General features: G+C 35.1%; 1 protein-coding gene and 1 long non-coding RNA gene across 2 annotated transcripts in view; one reads left to right on the top strand and one right to left on the bottom strand.

Moving 5' to 3' along the window:
- Positions 1-3,059, bottom strand: part of LOC138170538 (uncharacterized) — a 72,762-nt gene extending 69,703 nt beyond the window's left edge. The window contains exon 1 of the long non-coding RNA XR_011170657.1: positions 2,989-3,059. This is a non-coding gene — a long non-coding RNA (uncharacterized lncRNA). The remainder of the gene's footprint in view (positions 1-2,988) is intronic.
- ST18 (ST18 C2H2C-type zinc finger transcription factor) overlaps positions 1-22,729 on the top strand; it is a 148,055-nt gene that overhangs the window by 74,874 nt on the left and 50,452 nt on the right. Inside the window, exons 10-12 of the mRNA XM_069099933.1 lie at positions 2,606-2,817; positions 12,933-13,178; positions 21,152-21,267. Of these exons, the coding sequence (XP_068956034.1) occupies positions 2,606-2,817; positions 12,933-13,178; positions 21,152-21,267 (574 nt within the window). The remainder of the gene's footprint in view (positions 1-2,605; positions 2,818-12,932; positions 13,179-21,151; positions 21,268-22,729) is intronic.

The following is a 22,729-nucleotide window of genomic DNA, read 5'->3' as shown; positions in this document are numbered from 1 at the left end:
CAGAACTGGGACTCAAATCCAGGTCTCCTGACTCCTAGGCCGCTATACGTTTTTCTGTCACTGTCTTTCTATTTGATCTATGAAAGTACATTTAAGCTCTGAGCCTCAGTTGTCTCAGCTATAAAATGAGGGGGACAGTTTTAGAAAATTCCTGTGGTCCCCTCTGGGACTGACATTGATAATTTTACTATTTGAGTCTCTTACATTCAGATGACGACTGACTAAGTTTGGGGAATATAAATATTTCTATAAACATTGTGCAAAGCTTTAGCCAAGATGCTATTATTGTGAAGTGAATAAAAGAAATTCTAAAGGATATTTATTATGCATCTGTCTAGAATTGGATTTGACAAATTATAGGAGTTAAGAGCTATTGTGATTCAGTCATTTTTATTTATATTGAAACCAAAGAAAAGAGACATGAATGTTGAATTGTTTATTTGAAATCCTACTTAAACCAGCAAAAACATTCAGATGATTAAAAGGTGAAAAGGAAAGGCTTGAAAAGAAACAATTCCCAAGAACCAAATTTTTGTTGGGGAAGTAATGTATGTATGAGACCATGGAAATGATGCTATAGAAAGTCTGCAACTCAGTTATAGGTTGAATAAGTTAACCTTTGAGGTCCCTTCCAGTTCTGAGATGATATGATTTCATGTTTATAAACAAACTTTAGATTTAAAACAGAAACATTCTGAAATGCATTTATGTTTCCTTTAATTTGATGACACATCCATATAGTCTAAAATAACCTAGAGTTCTTACAAGAAAAAATTATATATAGACATTTCCTTGAGCCTTTGCTCCAAAGTTGTTCATACCTTTTAAAACACTTTAATACAAAAAGGCAAGACTCTAAACAAATAATATACACTGATTTGTGCTGCTGGTAAGCTAGAAGTTATAAGTACCCTCACAGTAAGTACCCTTTAGGATCATTCACCAGAACTTGAATTTGCTATACTTGACTTATGTGATCATCTTGGTCTAAACTACAAAAATATGAAAGATACCTGTTGTTTTCTGAGAAGAGCATCCATTTCCTATGAGATGTGGGGCCAGAATACTATTTAAAACTCTTTAAGAATATATTACAATTCTTATAAGAATTTAAGCTATAAAAGCTTAAAACTGTGCTGAACCTTTTAGGAACCTTTGTAAGAAAAAATTTCATTCTAACTGATATTTCAACTATCCTGACTTGCAAAAAAAGCCACTGTTTAATCTAATCTGGATGAACAAATATATGCTAGTCATGTCAATAGAATTACATTTGCAAGCTAGAAAACAGCCAAAAAAACCTTTAGGAGAAACTTCAGTGTTTAAGTGACCTCCGGGAGATGGTTTACTAAATTCATTTTTAAGGCAAAGAATTCATTCTATTTAATAATATGAATTGGGAAATATTATAGGATGATGGCCTGGTATAAGATTTTAATAATAATAACAACAAATAGCATTTACAGAGCACTTGAAGGTTCACAAAGTACTTTTTTTATGTCTTCTCAAGTGAGATAACAATAAAATTTTACATAATATGTTAAAGTTTACAAAGTGTTTCATGTACTTTTATACATTTTCTCATTTGATGAAGTTAAAATAAATAATATAATTATTCTTTTCCATATTGTACATTGTAAATACATATTCCTATTTTAATAGACATGCAAGTCAAATTAGCTTTGCACTATTCTTCCTCCTTTATGATTTAGACCTGTATTAATAATGTTTTACATTTTATTTTAATGAAAATAAAATCATTAGGTTTTTTATATTCTTTTTCTGCATTATGAATGTTATATTTTCCTCATTACACATATTATAAATACTTCAAAATATGGGGAAGTACATTTACTTCTCTTTTTCTAGTTACAAATAAGAAATGTTATTTGTAAAGAGCAGAAATATGAAACCAGAGCTCAGTCTTGATAACTGAAATGTATTTCTGTTCACCTTGAAAACCTCTCCCTCTGTCCTTAACTCACCCTACTTTATATGAATTTTCAATGTGCCAGCTCCTGAAAGACCCCATCAATGCTTCATATCTACCTAGTGAAACTAAGGCCAATTTTAACTCTGAATCCTTTTACTGGTTTAAGGGATAAATGCGAACATTGAAATTATCTCTTAATTTTCATTTTTATCTCCTAAATTAGTATGAAAAGTTATGTGATCCAGAAACAATATATTTTGCTTTGACTGAAACTAGCAAGTTCTTTGAATCCTAGGCACATAAGTTAGAAGCCATTCTATCATTCCTTATGAATTTTGCTGGGGTGGTGGGGGTTTTTTTCAAAGTATTTCACAATGAATGGTGCCAGTGCACCTGCCCCACTAATGGTATAGAGTTTTTGTATAACAGAAGGGTAAATACTGAAATATTAAGACAAGAGGAGTTCTTTTTCAGCAATCAGATAATTTGATCCCTTGACCTCTGTTAAACTGAAACTGAGTAACCTGTATTTAACATACAGATGGAAAAATGGACTGTGTTTTAATTTATTCTTCACACATTTTAATGTACAAAATTACCACCTGAAAAACAAATCTATTTAATGACTAAAAACCCATACATGCAATGGCTAATCAAATCTCTCTTCAACAGCAAAGCATTTTTCAAATCCAGTGAAACTTTCCAATCGACTGCCTAGTGCTAGCGCCCACACACAGAGCCCTTGCCGTGCCAGCTCTTATAGCTACGGTCAATGTAGTGAAGACACCCACATGGCAGCAGCTGCTGCTATCCTGAACCTTTCCACCCGCTGCAGGGAAGCAGCAGAGATCCTCTCCAACAAACCACAGAGTCTGTCTGCCAAGGTAGGGTAGTCCAAGAACCTGGAGGGTGTGCTAGCGACTGAACTGTGAGAATAAACTGCCTTTCATGTTCGCAACCACATTCAAAACATCCCCTTCCTCCCCCTCAAAGAAAGACTTTTCTCCTTGCATGATCTTTTCCAGAGATTCAGAGAAAAAAAATTAATAAGGTACCTGAATGGTTCAATTGAAAAAGAAAGAATAAATGTATGCTTCTGCTTTGATCCTTGGCACTGCGTCTGAAGAAAAAAAAAAGGGAGGGAATAGGGGATGGAGAGGTGGAAAGAGAAAGGGAGGAGTTACTCAGATTTCAAAATTGGTTTGGGGGAGGTGGGAGGGGAAGATGAAAGGAGAGTTGATGTTTAAATTCTCTCAATTGTTTATTTTTTCTGTCTGAAAAATCTGTGACCATAGAAGATGGCAGTGCTAAGAAAGTGAGACTTTTAAAAAGATTTTGCAGATATTACATAAGTTATCTAATCAGTGTGTTACTTTGATATTTTGTAGTATAAAATGGCTCATTTGGACAGTTATGGTGAAGTGGATGGACACAATTTTAAAACCAGAGGGAAATGAAAGTTATGGTTTTGGGTACACAGAAATTATCCTGGCTTACGTAACATTTTACATGTGCCTTAGAATTTATGTTCTGTAAATGAATGAGTAGTTTAACCAGAAGCAAACTATAGTTCTGGCCCATAGAAACTTATTGTGCCTCTAGAGCTTGGTAGCCGCCAGAAAATCCACATTTCCTCTAACAGTACTGTTTGTCCAGCAATGAGGCAAACTGTTAGGCAATCTAGAACACATACATATTCTAGGTAACTTGGTGGGAATATCAAACTAATCTTTGCCTTTTGCAAGTGGCAGACTTATCATCTGAATGATCAGCGGGCCACAATGAAATTCCATACTTAGTCATTTATTAATAAATTACTATGACCAGACTTCCAGTTATAAAATTGTGTCCTTCCACCTTACCAGAAACCTTCAGACCAGTCACTTTCTTCCACTGAAGGAAACATCTCATACTATTGGCTGAAGTAATAGCTACCCGTCTTTAGCCTTCCTTTGTATTTCCGTATCTTACTACAGTGCCTAGCACACAGCAATGAATATATTATATTCTAGGGAAAAATTAAATAAATGCTTTTAACTTGAATGCTACAGCACTTCAAGGATCCATGTTTTATCTTGTGAATTTAAGCCTTCCTGTGGAAATAGATTGTAACCTTAATCTATGGTGTTCATGAGTTGCCATTCTTCCCCACCCCTCACTCCCAATGCATCATTCGTTCATTCAGCAAATATTTATTAAAAGCTTATTAGATGTCAGATATTGGGAATGTAAAGATAAAAATTACATGGTATTGATGGAAAATAACATAAACATATGAGTAAATATAAAGTAGATACTAAGTGATTTATGAGAGTAGGGGAGGGTATTAGCAACAAGGAGGTAGGGCAGCTACAGGATAGACTTCTTGTAGAAGATATATCAGAGATAAACCTTGAAGGAAAACAGGAAAACTTCCATTAGGCTGAGGTGAGGTGGGGAGGAAATACATTCCTATTATAGAAGGCAGTCACCTGTACAAAGGCAGAGAGATGGGAGATACTATGGAATGTCATGTTCAGGAGACAGCATGTAACCACATTTGGCAGTACCTTCCATAACAAGACACAGTAACTTGCCTTCTGATAATGGGCCTTTCCAACATTACTGTGCTGATTCTCAGACAACAAAAATGCATCTCATTTCTACAACCATTCTCAACGTGCTTCCAGCTTGGTAGAACCTGCCAGGGCTTACCCTCTGCTCCATTAGACTATTAAAATTCAGGGGGTACTTCAATACCATCACAAAATGTTGGAATAAGACTTTAGTGGAAGGATGACTTTAAATACTTATTTATTTCTATGAGATTCTTACAGTGCAACATTTATGTGGTAGAAAAGAAATAATAGACTACAACCCTGGCACCAAGATTATTAGAAATGGAACTTTTTTTTTTTAAGTACAAGAAACTCTACCTGGTCATCTGCTTCCTGATTCCTGTGCCAGTCTTTCAGGAGACCATAGTGGCAGCTCAGTGCCACATAACATTTGACAGAAGATTCAGAATTAGTTTCTGGACAGAACAGAGCCAAGTTAGCCCCATGAAGACTCAGTGGCCAAAAACTGCCCAAAAACAAATTTTAAGCAATAAAGCTTTTGAACAAAGGAAAGTGCAATCTTTAAAAGTAAAGCAAAAAATATCAAGCTGTAGTAATTCAAACTCATCCAGCAAATCTGAAACCATTTTTGATATGGTTCACATTTTTGTTTTATTATGAATTATTGTATTATTTAATAACTATAGCTTTTATTAATGTTTTTAACCCATGACTATCAATGTACTTCTTCAAATACCGCCCCTAAAAATGTTATCACTTACACAAATTACTAGAATGCTACAGAATGAATACTTTTCAATACAGTAGGATACAAATTTCCTTTTTCCTGGAAGTGGTGTCATATTTTTCCTCTGAACTTCAGATTCTCTTATTCCATCAGATACTAAATCCAAGCAGTGAATCATGTAAGAATTACTGCTTTTAGCAGTACGAGCTGATCTCTTTCCAAAGTGTGTTTCTGGTCAGAAAAGTGACTTTTCAATTGGAGTCTTTTTTAAATAAAATTGTTAGCTTCCCTGTGTACTTCTTGCTTCATTGTTGAAAACACAGACGTGGCAGCCTTAGAACTAGAAGGGAAACATAGTATTCAAAGAGTGGGAGGGACACTGTTGTCATGTCTCATCAAACACATTGTCAACCAAGTTTTAATTGCATAAGCCTGACAATTGATGATGATGATGTAAGAGACAGAAAGTGCACAGCTTGATTTTTAGGATGAGTTTGCAATGTTGGCAGTTAGAAAACCCATCCTTTCCCCATGAAAATGTCTCATTCAACACAGTGGTTGTTAAGAGAGGATAAATATGGCATCCTACCATGTCACTTTCACAGAGTACTTTCCTGGAGGTCCAATAACACACACACACACAACTTTAATGACTTGCAAAATTCTGTCCTTGTTTAATCTCATTTATCCAACAATGAAAAGGAAATTCATAACTTCTTTTAAAAATTTCATAGAAAAAAATATCCAAGTCATTAACCTTGCAAGAGTTTGCATAGTCAGACAGTTCACAATATAAATCAATTATGTTGTTTTCTCTTCTACTTCTTACCAACTTCTCTTTATGAAGTCAACTGATTTTCTACCAGCATAGAAGGTTGGTTGCATGACCTTATTCCACCAAAAGTTGATCATCTTGGGTTCTAATTTTTAGTAATTAGGATGTTGAAATTAAGTAGATGTGTCCCTTCTCCAGCCTTCTGAGGGAAAAAAAAAGCTTTTTTGATGCATTAGAGGGAGAAAAAGAATCTAGCATATGGACTTGCTTCCAAGTATTCAAGTACCTCCTAAATGCAAAGTACCACGCTAAGCAGTATAGATGCAAAAGTAAAACAGAGAACAGTCCCTGCTCTTAATTAGTTTTAAATTCTACTTTACGTGCTTAGATGTTCCAGACACTATGTAAGTTTAGTTACAATTTTTTTCTAAAAGAGGTTATTACCTAATACAGAAAAAAAATAAAATGTGAAGAACCTCACTTTGCCATTCCTTAAAGCCCACAACAGAAAGTGATCTCACTCTTTTCACTTTCTCATGGCAATTTGCCCATACCTCTCTCCTTTGTACTTATTACATTCTACTCTGTATTGTAGGTCTTGGTATACCTATCATTTCTGCCACTGAGACTGTATCACATCAGTCACTGTTCACCAGTGCCTTATACAGAGTAAGGACTTAATACATGTGTTTTTTTTAATTACATGGTCAAGTTTTAGAGTGTGTTAGGAGGTAGAAAAAGAAATATAGTCCATGGTGCTTTGGGGAGAATACAGCTGGTCCTGTAGAAATCGAGGTTGACAATTCTATTCCACTTTGGGGTGTCTCTAAGAGGACAAAATGAAATTCTTGATTTCTTATTATGCTCTTGCTTGCATCTCCCTTTTTCTAATTTGTATGACTTCATATATTAGAAAAAGGGATATAATGGGAAACCGAGACAACTTCCCACACCTAATGGCACTGTTAACTTGTGATCTCCAAGGGAGGTGGCTGGTGTAAATGTATAATTTTGAAACCTATTGCTAAGGTCACTGAGTTTGAGCTTATTCCCATCTTTAACAGTAGCCAGTTCCCAAATCAACCCAAATTTAGTAGGGGAACTCAATCAGTTAATGCCATAGGAATATCTGGGTCCGAGTCCTGTCTCTGACACATCAGTAATCCTGGGCAAGTCAATTAGCTTCTCAGTGCCCATGGCAATTCTCTGACTATAAGTTTCATAGATAGTACTGACCTGCATTGCTAAAAGAAATTTCCTCATCCAGTAGCTTCCTTTAGTCAATGAAGGCACAAATCTATACCCTGTCCCTATCTCAATTAGTGATTGGCAGAAATCACTGAAAGTGTGGAAAAAGATGAAGACAATGATTTCTGCTGTTCGAGGGAAGTCTTATGTCTCTTATTAATCTAGAAAGGTATGGAGGAAAGATGTAGAAATTCCCCAATAAAATCCTATTCTCCATGACATGAGGAAAATGACAGCATTTTAAGACTACAAAAGCATTAAGACCTCTTATTTACCACACCTGTCCCAAATTAGAAAGAAAATATGTTTATCCATTGACTTTCTTTTTTACAAGTTCCCATCCATAGGAAAATTGAAACTCACTAGACAGCATTATAACAAGAAGTGCAGGATTTAGGGGAAAAAGGGGGGGGGTAAAGGCTGGTATCTAACAAAATAAATTCCCGTATGATATGGTCACAAAATCATCCATGTGTATCACTTTAACGTCACTTTGGAGAATCAAGGAAGTGGAAACAAACAATAAAGTTACTAATGACTAAATACTAAAAATAGTTGTAGTTGTCTTCTAATGTATCAGGTTCTCTTCTGATTCTGCTGTGTATATCGAACCTGAAACATCTGTGTGAAGTTCCCCAAATTTGTTACTGGAGCAAACATGTGCTCCATTTACCATCAAACCATCTCTGTCACTCATAGATCTTTACTGGAGAGAGATCTTGGGATTACTCTGAGACCAGTGTTTGGAACGCCACATCCCTAACCTAGGTAACTCAGGGTATGATACAGTCGTAATGTTCAGCACAAACTGGCACTAGTCATTGAATTACCATCTCTCAGTGGAGCTGTTTGCAGAGAGCCTTGCTCTCTCCCAGTGAAAGCTTGTGCCAACACATGTCAGAGATATCCCCCATTTTACTTCCCTCCTCCTACCCTTATCCACAGAGGTAGGAACAAGCTTCACAGTCTATCTTTATCCCCATCACTGTTGCTTGCCAAGCATTCTGTTTAATGTTTTGGTGTTTTCCCCACCTGTTTAGACAAAATGGCATATGCACAGTGTGCCTTAAAAGAAAACAAAAATTTGACACTTGCATGAAATGTTTAAAGTTCAAAGTCTGTTTTGTGCTTGAACAAGACCTGAAAACAAAAATGATGTCGTATCTCCCTTTTTCCTCCCTGCTAAGAGAAATAAGCCAGTGGCTGTCACAATTATTAGAATCAAAAGGCATACACCCTCTATAGTTCTACCCTAATGGCTGAATGGTCCCATTTATTGTCAGGAAAATATTATCAGAAAGCAGAGAATAAGGTTACTGGGTCAAGAATCACAGGAAAACAAATGACAACTATGGAGGAAAACCAAATGTTCACTGACTTTCATTTTATCCCCTGGACAATAGCACAAAGTAGCTTCTCATTTGTTATTCAAAGACCAAATAGAATCATTTAAAGAGATTTCATATAATATGATTCAGATTCCCAGGGAAAACTTGTTGGCCATGTGTAGCATTCTAATTTTAAACTTCAGTTTTAGTCATTTGTTCCTCCTCTAATTAGCCACAGTAAATTTCAAGACTTGGTGCTAATTTTACTGTGAATGTTATGGGTAATTACTACTTGTTGACTGCTGAACAAGTCAGTATAAGGGCTTTGAGTTTAAGCCTTTTGAGGTTATAAATATTTCACTTTAAAATTTTGTTTCTCATGACTAGTTAGATCAGTTATCAAGGTAAATTTTGGTTTAAAAAACCTTCATTCAGTTTTAAATGAGTTTTTGAGCCCCTATATATTAATAATTCATTTATTCAACAAATATTTCTTGAGGTTTTAAGGAATTGCATTATTTTGGAATTTAACCAAAAAGTAGAAGGTATGATCTCCAGCCTCAAAGAGCCCATGATGTGATTTACAGTAAGTTTCAAAACAAATATCTAAGAGACGAAACTAAATAGCACATCCAGCTGCTTCTTTGAATTCATCATGTTATCCATTCCTTACAGCTCAGTACTATTCTATCTCGTTGATACACCATAATTTGTTCAACCATTCCCCAATCATTAGCTAACACAATTTGTTTCCAACTTTTGGGAACAACTACAATGAAGATCTTTGTCCACTTGGGTTTGTTTTTCTTGCTCTCAGTAACCTTTTGTGGTTATGGCCCCAGTTGTACAATTCTGGGGTGAAGGTTATGAGTTTGGTAATTTCAGTAACTTTTTCTTGCATAATTCCAAGTAATTTTCCAAAACAGTTGAACTAATTCACACCCTCACCAATAGTGAATTCACATGTCTTCTCTTCTGAGACCTTGCATAAGATGGTTTCATTAAGGAAAGATTGAACTAGATGGTGTCTGCCATCCAACTTAGATTCTTTAAAAGATTTGAGATGGGCAAAGTGAATCAATATCAGAAAAAGCCATTTTCTTCTTTTCTTTTTGGTCCTGCCATTTGGAGTTTGAACAACACAAGGCAAAGTGATGGATATTGATACTGCCCTGTATAAAAAGCCATGCTGTAAACGTGTGATCCATCCTTCTATGGGCAGAAAGGGATATTTTTCTCTGACTATGCTTAATTGTTGAATGCATCTGTGCGCCTCACTTAAAGCCCATCTGTACACTGCTTTACAAATGTACAACCCATGTATTTCTCAGTCAGAATTAGGTGTTCTATGAAAGGCCCAACTTCAGTATGAAATTTAGAAAACTACATGAAACATGGCTTTTAATCCTCCCATGAGTTTTTGGATGCTAGTTTTTCCCCATTCCCCATCCCTCCAATCCGCCCTGATGACTGAAGGTATAAAAATCTTCCCATTGGGAGTCTACGAACCCTGTCAGGATTTAATAATTGTGAAATTTGATTTTTTCTGGTTTTTATTTTTTTGTTTTGCTTTGTGCCATTTTTTTTTGGTTGATGTTGCCTTGGAGTAGTTGATATTTTTTCAGTAAAAGAGAATCTGCACTATTTATGGGTTTTGCACTATAAAACTACTGCAGCCCAGTCACATGGCTTCCTTTCCTAAGCCATCTGTCACAGAGGTCTGGAATTTTATGTGAATGTTGGTTGTGCAGTCTTAACCCAAGTTTTTTTATTATGAAAAATGTCAGCAACTACAATATTTAGCATTTTACTTTACATTGGTCATTAAACTTGATTACTGTAGCTCTGTTTCATTGCTATAGTTACATATCAACTGTGGAGCCAAAAAAACACTGATGCAGCCATGGCAAGGCGAAATTGTCATATACTGGAGAGGGCACTTGGCACTGATATGGTTAATATCTTGGATTTCTGTAACCAAGGTTTATTAATGCTGGTATAAAAAGTGTATTTGATATTATACAGATGGCGTAAGATGTTGTGGTTACTAAGTTATTATCCGGGATAAGCTGTACTGTCAAATTCAGGGCTTAAAACTATCACAGGAGATTAAACTATTTACTAAAAGGGGACAGAAAGATATAGCCAAAGCATCTTAGTTCAAACATATTAGAAGTGTATTTACTTCCCATAAATACAATAAAGCACATCTATCTTTTAAGCTGCGAGATTGAAAGCACAAACTCTGCCAGGCACAAGAAGCAAGGACAAGTTGGGGCTTTCAATTCAGAACTGTACACAAACAGCTGGCTGATGGAACTAGGCAAGTGCGCCTCTTACACCCATGGATGGCAATTGTGGGGGAATATATTAAACCCCCCAGGGGATGTAACTGGCTACCACATGCTTTAGTATCTTGCTAAAAGATTCATGAAAGACTCCAGCTTTGCCAGCCAAAAAAAAGAATATAAAGATTGTTCAGAGAAGAGACTAATTGTGAATTGATGGATGATGTCAGAAAGGTGTTAATTTGGACCAATTATAAAAGTGACAGGACTGTTCTTAACACATTGTGAAAGTTATTGTACTGTGGTGTTCACAACCAGGAATGCTTACCTTTATTGTGGCATAGACCCCTTTGGCAGTCTGTTGAAGTGTTTGGACTCCTAAAAATAATGTTTTTAAATGTATAAAATAAAATATGTAATTACAAAGAAAACTAATTGTATAGAAATTCAGCTATCAAGATATATATATTTTTAATAAATTCACAAACCTCAGGTTAAAAGCCCCTGGATTAAAGAATCAGACTTCACTTAATTGGCTGAAAACTATAGAGTACAGACAGTGTGGCAAATAAAATTGATAAAGGTAAACTAAGGTACAGAATTTTGAACAAAAGCAGTCTATCAAAAGTGACATATAACTTTTTTTAAAAGTCAGACTGGGAACCTAAGTAAAGCCAGTAATCCCAATAAGAAGGAGGGGACCCTTTTTATTAACACACAACAAAGAAGAGATCTTGATGGCCATGGAGTAAAAGTGATAGATTTTTAGGTTGGAGCAGGAACATTATGATCCGCTCTACTAAGATATAAGGGCTGGCATTTACATGAGGTTCATCACCACCCTTCTCTAGTAATTAAGGAATGTCAGTTGTTTTTATAGAACCCCATCCATATCTTGTATTCTTTGCTAGGAAATCAAAACTTGCTCTCTCTTTGGAAGAGATTATTTTTTTAATTCCCCTAATTTTACAAGGGCAGGCAAGGACAGTCAATATATCTTTTGAGAATGGTATCAGGTTAGCTGGTGGGGCTTAAAGATAACAAACATGTCCTGGAAGTATCTGAGAGGTTACCAGCATGAGAGTAATAACTTTAAAAAATAATAATAATAAATTTAACTCAGAAGGAAAGCTAAATTCCTGAGCTCAACTCAAGGAAATATAAAAATAACTTTAGGAATCAAAGTAGTATTAATTTAATTTCTTCAACAATGTATCAGACTCTGAAACAAAAGCAAAATGTAATTGTTTCCTGAATAATTTGGTTAATGGTACCCCAAAGATAGGTAAGGGTACACTGTGACATATAAACTCAGAAATATATGAAAACTATCTAGCCTGAAGTTGTTATTATGAAGCTTATGCCCCAAAGCAGTGGGAGCACTGACTTGCCTCTTCTGTAAGGAAAGATACCATTATACAACTAAATGTCATATACTGAAGTTCAGTTCCCATTCACTCACTTTCACAATATAAAAATTCTTTTCCAATTCACATAACTGAAAGTGATAAAAGGTCACTTTCATCTTCATCTAATTAGAACTTTAGAATATTTCCTTCCAGCTTTTTGTCTCTGTACATTTTCCCTCCAAGACAATTATTGTAATATTTGAGAAATTGAACAATTTAACACAACTTTTGATACACCAGAGCACTGAAGCTTTTAACTATAAATTGTAGTAGTCATGATTCTCTCAAGATTTAAATCTAAACTTAAGAAAAAAACTTTGCCATTGATTTACAGTTTAAAATAACTGTAAAACATTAAAAATAACAAAAATATTACAAAATAATACACTTTAAAAACGTATACCTTAAAATAAGCGTTAAATTTTTAGAGAAAATATCAAAATTGGACTCACTTTGTTTGTGGCTTTAAAAAAAATGAAGAGAATTATTATAGTTACTCTTAGGTCTGCCTAAGAATTAAACATTAGCTGATGTAAATCTAAAATCTGGATTTAAAATCAGATACATTTAAATAAAAGCTTGCATTTAAATTTATCCCTTAAAAGCTTCACATGAGAATCCTAAAATCACAAACTGTTGCTTAAACATTTTTCTGTTTCCTATCAGGTAGCTGAGATACAAGTGGATGAAAATGGCACTTTGGACTTAAGCATGAAAAAAAATCGAATCCTGGACAAGGCCACACCTCTAACTTCTTCTCATATTTCGATTCCAACTTCCTCGTCTTCCCCATTCAAAACAAGAAGCCTCTTGGTGAATGCTGCCTTCTACCAGGCCCTCTGTGAGCAGGAGGGCTGGGACACACCTATCAACTACAGCAAGACTCATGGGAAGAAAGAAGAAGAAAAAGAGGTAGCTTTTCAATCTTGTCAATCAAGAAGTTCAAGATGTGTCCTACCTTGAAGAGTGTTCAGATCCTGTTTCTCAATTGTATATTTTAAATCGCATTTTTAAATCTAAATAAGGCATAATTCACCTCGAGACCTTGTTTCAAATTAGAGGGAGGTGGGAGTGATTATCTTAGATTACAGAAGGAATGTGCAAATAAATCCTCCTTTTCTTGCCAGTTGCCTAAACAATATATCATTAGATCGAATTTTATACTTTATGGATGCAACTGTGTGCATTGCTCAAGCAATTATATTATCTATCCTTTCAAGATACATCAAGCAGTATGGGCTAATGCATCACTGTATATTGAAATGCTAACCTACTCATTCTTTCTGACCCAGAAGAGAAAGGATGAAATAAAACCAAGGATAACCAAGAATCCTCAAGTCATGTCAAATTTATTCCCTCAGACTTATGACAGAAATGCAAGTGTGCACAAGTAAATAAGTGCTAATCATTTCAAGTGTCAAAAGATGAATGCCAGCTATCTTAAATATGCTACAACTACACAGTAATAGACACTGAGAAATCATGGTGACCTCTGACAAAGCCTGTTTTTTTCTGCAGTTCAGAAGGAGCTATATACTTAGCTCCTACAATCTAGTCTAACCCCTCAAAGTTCTGACCAATGTCTAGATTTCATGGAAATTCACCCAACATCTACAACAGGCAGTTACTATCTTGAATTAATTGACTTGGGTTTTCTACTGATGACCCAGTGCAATTCAAAGAAGTCATCAGTAGAAACCTCTCTGTTTCCAAGGACCTGGTTATTAGAATTGTGATGTCTATTCTTCTGCATTACCAAGAGGTTTTATATATATATATATATTTTTTTTATGTACATATATATACACATATAATAGCTGTCCATTGAATTTGTCAGTACACCAGCTGTATCAAAGATTTCTCACCTCTTGAATCCCCTTCTCTTCATTGTTTGCTGAATTTCAAAGAGCAAGGCAAGACTTGTTTGGGTGGATTTGGTTTTTATCATGGGATTTATTCCTTTTAAGCCTTAAGTAGAGACAGTATAGTCACCCTGAAAATTTAGTGGTTCAAATTCCCCTAGTTTGAGATGATTTCCCCATGAAAAAGAATCAGCTTTGCTTCATCAGTCACCCATAAAGTGAAGTGTCAAATTTGAACAAGTGGATATTTTTATTGGATTTAATTCACTGACAAACTGGAAAAAAAAAGACAGTGTAGAATTACCAGAATGATGAGTGAATAATAATAATAATATATTTATAGAACAGCATTATAAGGTTCTCAAAAAGAGCTAGAGGTGATGCCATATGAGTCTAAGATAAAGGAAATGGGGAAATTAAGCCTAGAGAGGTACCATCTTTCCTAGTTATCCAGACTAGGACATAAACACTGTTGAACCAGGCTTTGCAGTGACTGAGATCTCCAAAGAAAAGAACATTTTCCAAGTTCATGGGAATGATGCATCTGTAGGTAGGGCATAGATTACAAAATTCTGCTGGAAGCCTCAAATTTAAATTCATGGTACTGAATGTTATAAAGTAATAGATTATAGAGCTAAAAGGGACCTTGGAAGACTTTTAGCTCAATCCTATACTCTATCAATCTAATTTGTTGGGACCTTTCCTCCAAATCTTTTAATGGGGCAATGGAGCACATTGGTGATCCATTAGTTAGCTAGGTGGCACAATGAATAAAAACACTTGGTCTGGGAATAGGATAACTTGTTTTCAAATCCAACCTCAGACACTTACTAGCTATGTGACCTTAGGCAAGTCACTTGATCTGAGTTTGCCTAAGTTTCTTCAACTGTAAAATGAGTACTTCTCTTCCAGTATTGTTATGAGGAACAAACAGAATATTTATAAGACGACTGGCACATAGTAGGCACTATATGAATTTGAGCTTTCATCATATCCCATGATAAAGAATGCAAGTAAATATATCTTTTAAAAAGCATTGCCCTGTTTACAAAATGATCAGTGATTTTTACAATACTGACAAGAAGTTTGGCTAAACAATTCCCTCTTGTGACAAATGGCACATATTTGTAAGATGGGTGGTTGAGAAGATGGATATATAGTCTCAATTTTTAAATAATCTCAATTTTCATGCTCTAAAATACATGGACATATATATGTATAGACATGTACAAATATGTATATGCATTGTGTATATACACATACATGCTCATACACAAACACATACCACCACAGATTTGAGTTTTTCTTTCAAATATGACAGATATAAAATCTATAAAAATATGTGGAAGATGTAAAGGAAACGTATCATCTGCCAAAAGAAAGCTTACAAATTCTGGAAGAGACCTTAGATTTTAGTAGTTTAACAACAAATAATGATAAAAATAAAATAAAAAAAAAACTTTGAGCACAGTTATTTCTTAAATGCTTTTTATGAGTGATAGAATCAGAAATTTGGACTTAGAAGGAACCTTTTAGGTTATGGAGTCTACCCTAGTTATAACATCAAATTTAACTGAACTCCCATGATTCTCTATTTTAGGAAGGACTGAGATGAACAAAATATCCATAGGAGTAACCTGGAATATCTCCATTTTTTTAATCAAATAAGACAATGCTTGTATAGCATTTAGGACATTGCCTGAAGCATCTAATTGCTTATTTCCTTCCCTTCCCCCAATGTGACACCTTAGCCAGCTTGTTACCTCCTTGGATACTCCATTCTTATCACAAGCATATATTATGGATCTACAATCTGCCAGACATTAGACTAAACACTGAGTGTACAAAAACAATCTTCATTAAGATACTAGCTCAGAAATGGGTATTTGTCTATGTGTGTGTATATGTATACATATATATTTATATATAATGGGTTGTATATACACAATGAGTATATAATCATAAATGTATCTATAGTTTTATACAATATAGATGATATATATCATTCTGTACAGTAAACATAGTGCGTGAAAAACATCACTGTTAAGAAGGAAGTTATGGTCAATTTTGTCCATTTAAAAAGTGGTAAATAAAAGTCTATGAGATCATAGATTTAGAGCTGGAAGGTATCTTAGTCAAATCTCCTTATTTCAAAAAAACCAAGGCCAGAAGGTCCAATGAATTGCTCATGGTCTAGATAGTGAATAGTAGTCAAGATTTTAATTCAGTTCCTCTGACTTCAAATCTAGGTTTCTACTCTACCACTCCCTATGAAAGGTTTAGTGGACTGAAAACACTACACTGTGATGTGACCGCTAAAAAACAAGACAAAGAAAAAAAATTGGGATGCATTAAGAGAGTTGTGCCTTCCAGAAAAAAGAATATGGCAATTCTACTGTATATTTCCCAGATTAGATCCTCTCTAGAATATTCTGTTCAAATTTGGCACTACAGTTGAAGAAGGCCATTGATTGATTTAAGTGTATCCAGCAAAGGGCAACCAGCCTGGCACAGAAGTCCATACCACATGAGGGTGTTGTGAAGGAACTAGGGATACTTGTCCTACAGAAAAAAAGAGGAAAAAGAACCGGATGTTCTCTTAGAGTATAGAGGGGAGAACCAGGATCAATGAATGGAGGGTCACAAAGAATCAAATTAAGGTTTGACATCACAAATAACCTCCTAAGAATTAGAGCTTTCCATGAGTGGAATGGGATACTTTGAAAAGATACTTCCCATCCTTGGAAGGCTTCTAGCAGATTCTGGGAGACTACTTGTCAAGTACATTTCTGTGGGAATTCCTTTTTGAGAATAGGTGGGAGTAGAGGCTTGTTGAGGCCCCTTCCAACTCTAAAACTCTGTGACTCTGTTATTCCCCTTAGGATATTGTGATGATGATAGCTAACATTTATATATTTCCTACAATGTGCCAGGTATTATATGCTAAGCATGTTACAAATATTATCTCATTTGATCTTCATAACAAGCCTGGGAGGTAGGTAATATTATTATCCCCATTTTAGAATTGAGGAAACAGAAGCAAACAGAAGTTAAGTGATTTGCCCAAGGTCACACATCTGGTAAGTGTCTGAGGCCAGATTTTACCTCAGGTCTTCCTGATCTCAGGCCCAGCACTTTCTCCATTGCATCACTTCACTGTAAGAGGTGTATGTACAGCAGGACTTCATTTTCTTGATATTAACTCAGACTACAAAATGACCAGGACCTCAGCAAAGGAATCCCTTATTGGAAAGGACCCTTAGAAGCCATCTAGTTTAAATACCTCCCTTATACTCATTTCCCCACATATATGATGAGTGATCCGTCAGTTGCTACTTAAATACTTGGCTTTTGTTTTGTTTTGTCATGTGTTCCTTTATCTGCCTAGTATTGAGGGACTACTCAGCTTATCTCACAGGAGCTGGGGTACTGTGCCACTCCCTGTTCTGCACCTGGGCATAAAGTTTGGATTGGATTAAGTATTGAAGGGGCTCTGTCTCTAATAAGGGGATTCATTTACCCTTTCTCAGACTCATTGGCTTCAAGGGATCTGGTTATTCCCAAAAGGCTGGAGCAATAGGCCATGATATCCTTGATGTCTTTGAATGTTTCCAGGCAATTTTTGGGTTTAGGCTCACTGAGATGACCCATTTAGGCTAACTGACCCTCACTGCATATGAAATACAAGAATAAGGCATATAATATTAAAAGCAAGTTTATATATGAAGATTCAGAAAATAATGGTGACATGTAATTGAGTGTAGAAACCTTTTGTTCTCTCCTACAGATTACTTTGATCCTGAATAAGATGGACATAATAGGGGGTTTTCAAATCACCACAGGACACTAAAACATGACACAGGACAGCATGAAATTTTGGCAGCAAGTTAGGTTCAACTGCTGACTGTATTTTCTAAGTTGAAAACTAAGAGGTTCTCTCTTTCCTGCTCCCATCCTCAGTGCCCAAACAAACAAATTTTCAAATCACCACAGGACACTAAAACTTCCCCATTAATTATCTGGGAGAAGAAGAAAAATAATTGAATTATCCAGGTGATTTGTTTTCAGAAAGGGTCAGTCACTTTGACTTATTATTGATGCCAGGAGCCTCAGGCCATAGGTTTAGGTTCTTAGGAGTGCAGGCCTACAGCACAGAAAGGGGAAAACAGGATAAAACAGAGAGGGAAGAAAAGAATAAGAGAACAGGGAAAAAGAAACAAGAAAAATGTAGATGCAGTGTTCATATGAGAGGACATAACAGTAATTACCACAGATGTCAGGAAGAGGCACTAAGATCATAGCTTGGCTAATCTTGGTCTCAATTACATCAAACAATCAAAGAAGCTCCTTGAAGACAGAGACTGTTTAAATTTTCTTTTTTTTGTATTCTTATCCCCTGGACCTAACACCATTTGTAGCATGTAATAGGCTCTAAATAAATGTTTCTGATTGAATTATTAATATTATGTATATAAAGCATCCAGAAACTAATAGTTTACTTTTCTATAAGAGTTTCTACTTCAACAAGCCTATGAACTAGGTAATACATATTTCATATTTTACTATACCCATATACAGGTGGAGAAACTGAGATTTGGATCATTTCAATGATTTTCCAGGGTCACACAGATAATAAATGTCAGAATCAGAAGTCTAACCCAGGTTCTTCTGATACCCAGACCAGCAATCATCCTGCCACACAAAACTGCTGACTGGTGAAATTTTTCATTTTTACCAAGAAGTTTTGGCAGCAAGTTGGGCTCAACTGCTGACTGTATTTTGCAAGTTGAAGACTAAAAGGTTCTCTCTTTCCTGCTCCCATCCTCAGTGCCCAAGCAAAGAAACTAAGTGATTATATCTATTTCTAATTCATTGTTATCTAGTTCATATGCACAACAGTTGCTTAATTTTGGTGGTAATTTCCAGAAAATATTGTCTGTCTCTCTCAGTGAAATAGCCTGTCCAGATGCCCCCTAAAAAAAATCCTAAATCTGGAAAAAAATCAAAATATCTCTGAAAGGAAAGCACTGAGAAATAGCTAGGGCTGTCAATTTAGTTCAACTGTCAGTTCTCCAAAGATTTCAGGGCTTAAAAAATGTTAAAAGTGCCAGATGCTATTATCTGTTATTCATGTTACCATTATGTTCTGGTCTTTGCTAAAATCAATATAAACTTCCATCTGTACATTAATGGAATTTCATTGCACACACATTCTCTCTGGAAAACACACACACACAAACATATATTCTTTCTCACATATCCAAAGGCTTTTCTTAAAAAAAAATCATACTACACATTTTAATTTTTATTACACAGATAATGAGTTCTTTTAACCTTAGTCATTTAGAAAACTAATATTTAATGATTATCTTGACTAAAATTCAGCCCTGCCCTTCTCCCAACTGTACTAAATATGGGGCACTTAAATCCCAAATTATATACTATACATAAATTTCTTAGGACAGTATGTTGAACAAAGAAGATGGAGAAAATTTGATTATTTCTGAACACAATTGCATACCACAAGTATGAGTGGTTCAAAAGATTATTACATACTACAAATGTTCCAGTAGAAATGGCCATTGAAACATTAGCTTTTTCTTTCAAAAAATAAAACAGTGGATGTATGTTCCACAATTCTTTTCATAATATTTTTATACTCAATTTCAAAAAATCAATTTAAACTTTTATAATTAATAGGTTTCTTTTAAATCCCCTTCTGTAATGCATATAGAAACTCTGAAGTAAAACAACAGATGGTAGGCTTTACATTTTTATCTACAAATGAACAGGTCATGTTAAAGATACTTAATACTTGACTCTATAATCAAGAATATAATGAAGGGTTTTGTGACTATATTCTAACATGAAACATTCAATATTGAAATAGAAAGTAAAAAATCTCCTTTAAAAGAGAATTCAAATCTCTCTTTTAAAAGCATGGAAGGGGGATGGGGAGCAATGAAGTGAAGATTTGAGAAAATTATTTAAATAATACAAAAATTAAAACAAAAATCAAGCCCAAAACACATCAGCATTGGCCAGTAGGCCATTTTAAATCAGTAGGAACATGGGTCCCTATTTATGTAGATTTAGAAAAAGTAGAGAGTTCACCTGAATTAGTGATAATTATAATTTAAAAATAGCTCATTTCTACATGGTTTAGTAGTTTATTTAATGACTATCTTTTAAGTGTTTATTATATTCAAAGCACCATGCCAGGCACTGTAGGAGATGCGAAGATAGTGAATGTATGTTCTCTTAGGACTTTATATAACAGGGGAAATAAGATACATGAGAACATGTAACTATAGAGAAACCCTATAATAACAACACAATAATTCTAAAGTAAGCAGAATATAAGAAAAAATGGGTTGTTATAGTGTGTCCAAGGGGGAAAAAAGTCATTTCTGACTGGGCCTATTGGAAGAAACTTCGTGGAGGCATCATGTGAAATAGATCTCACAGTATAGGTAGGGTTTCAATATGCAGAGAGTCCATTGTAGACCCAAGGTGTAGGTAACATAATAAGATAATTTCTTTCCTTACAACAACCTTGAGTTAGGCTATGCAAGTATTATCCATTATACAGATAATGAAATAGGTTCCAAAAGTTCAAGTCACTTGTCCACAATCACACAGCTAGTGTCAAGTCAGGGTTCAAATTCTCCTGACAACCAAAAGCTGTAGCTCTTTACTCAATATAATCCTGGCTTAAATTCTACATTAGTTTTTACAGAATTAAAACTTTGTTTTAATAATGGCTCTCTGAGGGTATATCATTACCATTCCTGTATTCTCCAGGAACTCTAACAAAATTTAATCAATATAATTTATTGCTCCTATGACTTCTAGAGGGAAAAAAAGAATTCATCATTTATATCCCCCAGAAATACCTCTGCTCAATTGTTGAAAAATGCATTGCTTTTTCCTAGACATTTCTCCTCTAATGATCATATCAAATATGTTAATTGGGAAAAAGAGAAATGCCCTCCACATGATACACCTGTATTCTTTTTTCAGAAAGACCCAGTGAGCTCTCCAGAAAATTTAGAGGAAAAAAAATACCCAGGGGAGGTCTCCCTACCAAGTCCTAAACCCAAGCTCCATTCCAGAGAACTCAAAAAGGAACTCATAACGTAAGTGATACACAATACATTTGTAGTCATTTTTCTGAGATGAGGATTAAGTTAAACATGGGAATGATGACATAAAATGCTCTGTATACTTGTTTACATGGAAATTTAAAGATTTCAACCACCTATCCATCAAAGGACTGGAATTTTCTATGTATGCAATAATATTCTAGATTCAGTTCAATTCAATTCAACAAACATCTCTTATGAATGATAGCAATAATAATAATAATTCACATTTCTATCAATATTACTTTAAACCTCACAATGTATATTCCCCACAAAAACCCAATGCTTATAAAATATGTAGTTCAAGCATTATTTTTTTCCCATTTTACAGAAGAGGAAACTGAGCCCTAAGGATTTGAACAGAGTTGCCCATGGTCACACAACTAGTAGCTGCTTTAGCCAGGATTCAAATTCAGTTCTCCTAGTTCCAGGTCCAACAATCTCCACTATAATATCTATTTTGTAAAAGACACTGTGAGTGCTATGCTTGGGATCCAGAAATAGAAACAATATTAATTGTTTTCAAGTAGCTTACAATGTAATAGAGAAAAGGCACAGGAGAGTGAGATGAATGTAAAGGAGAAATGCAAGCAAATTGCTATTTGACACCTGAGCAAATAGATTCTTTTCATGACTAGGAAGGAGACAACCATGGAAGACTTCAAGGAAAAGGTGCCCCCAGAATCTCATTGGTACCCTACGTCCTTGAAGGAAAGGAGAGGGTTCTACAAAAAGAGATTGAGAGATATAGCATGATCCACTCCAGGCATGGGAGATAATGTAATGAAATGTGGGAGAGGAAAGAAGACAGAATGAAAACAGAAGGCAGAGAGTAGCCCAGTTTGGATGGAACATAAACTGCATTACAAGCAATAACATCAAATAAAGTGGTAACAGTAGCTTCGAGCCGGGTTGTTGTAGGGCTTAAATGTCATAATCAAGAATTTATACTTTTTTTCTTTTTGCTACCCGATGCCATTGAACAACTTTCTTTTTTTAATGGAAGAGAGATGTATCTGAATAGGACATTAGGAATATTATTCAAACAGAGATGTGAAGGATGAATTGAAAAGGAAACAGACTCAAAGGAATTATATAATCTATAGTTAGGAAGACCAGTTAGGAGTCTATTAGTGTAGCTAAAACAGTCAAAAATGTGAACTTAGCTGTAGTAAAAGAATGAAGTGGTGAAAGATGCAAAAAGTAAGGCAGAGGTATAATTACCAGGACTTTGCAATTGTCTGGATGAGGTAGCAAGCAAGGTGAAAGAATCAAAGAAGTAGAAAGTTAGAAATTAGAAGAATTGTGGCTAAAACAACAATAAAAAGGAAAGCTGGGGAAAGGACAGGTTTAGAGGAGAGCAGAATATTAGCAAATAAGTTTTGTAAATGTTTCATTTGATGTGCCAATGAGATATCCAGATGGTGATATCCAGCAGACATTTGGGAATATGAGA

The sequence above is a fragment of the Petaurus breviceps genome, unplaced genomic scaffold (assembly GCF_028583685.1).
Source record: "Petaurus breviceps papuanus isolate PSGF00001 unplaced genomic scaffold, PetGlider_PUasm1.0 38, whole genome shotgun sequence".
Lineage (NCBI taxonomy): Eukaryota > Metazoa > Chordata > Mammalia > Diprotodontia > Petauridae > Petaurus > Petaurus breviceps.
Note: the sequence above shows the minus strand (reverse complement) of the source record. Positions and strands in the feature narration are given on the sequence as shown.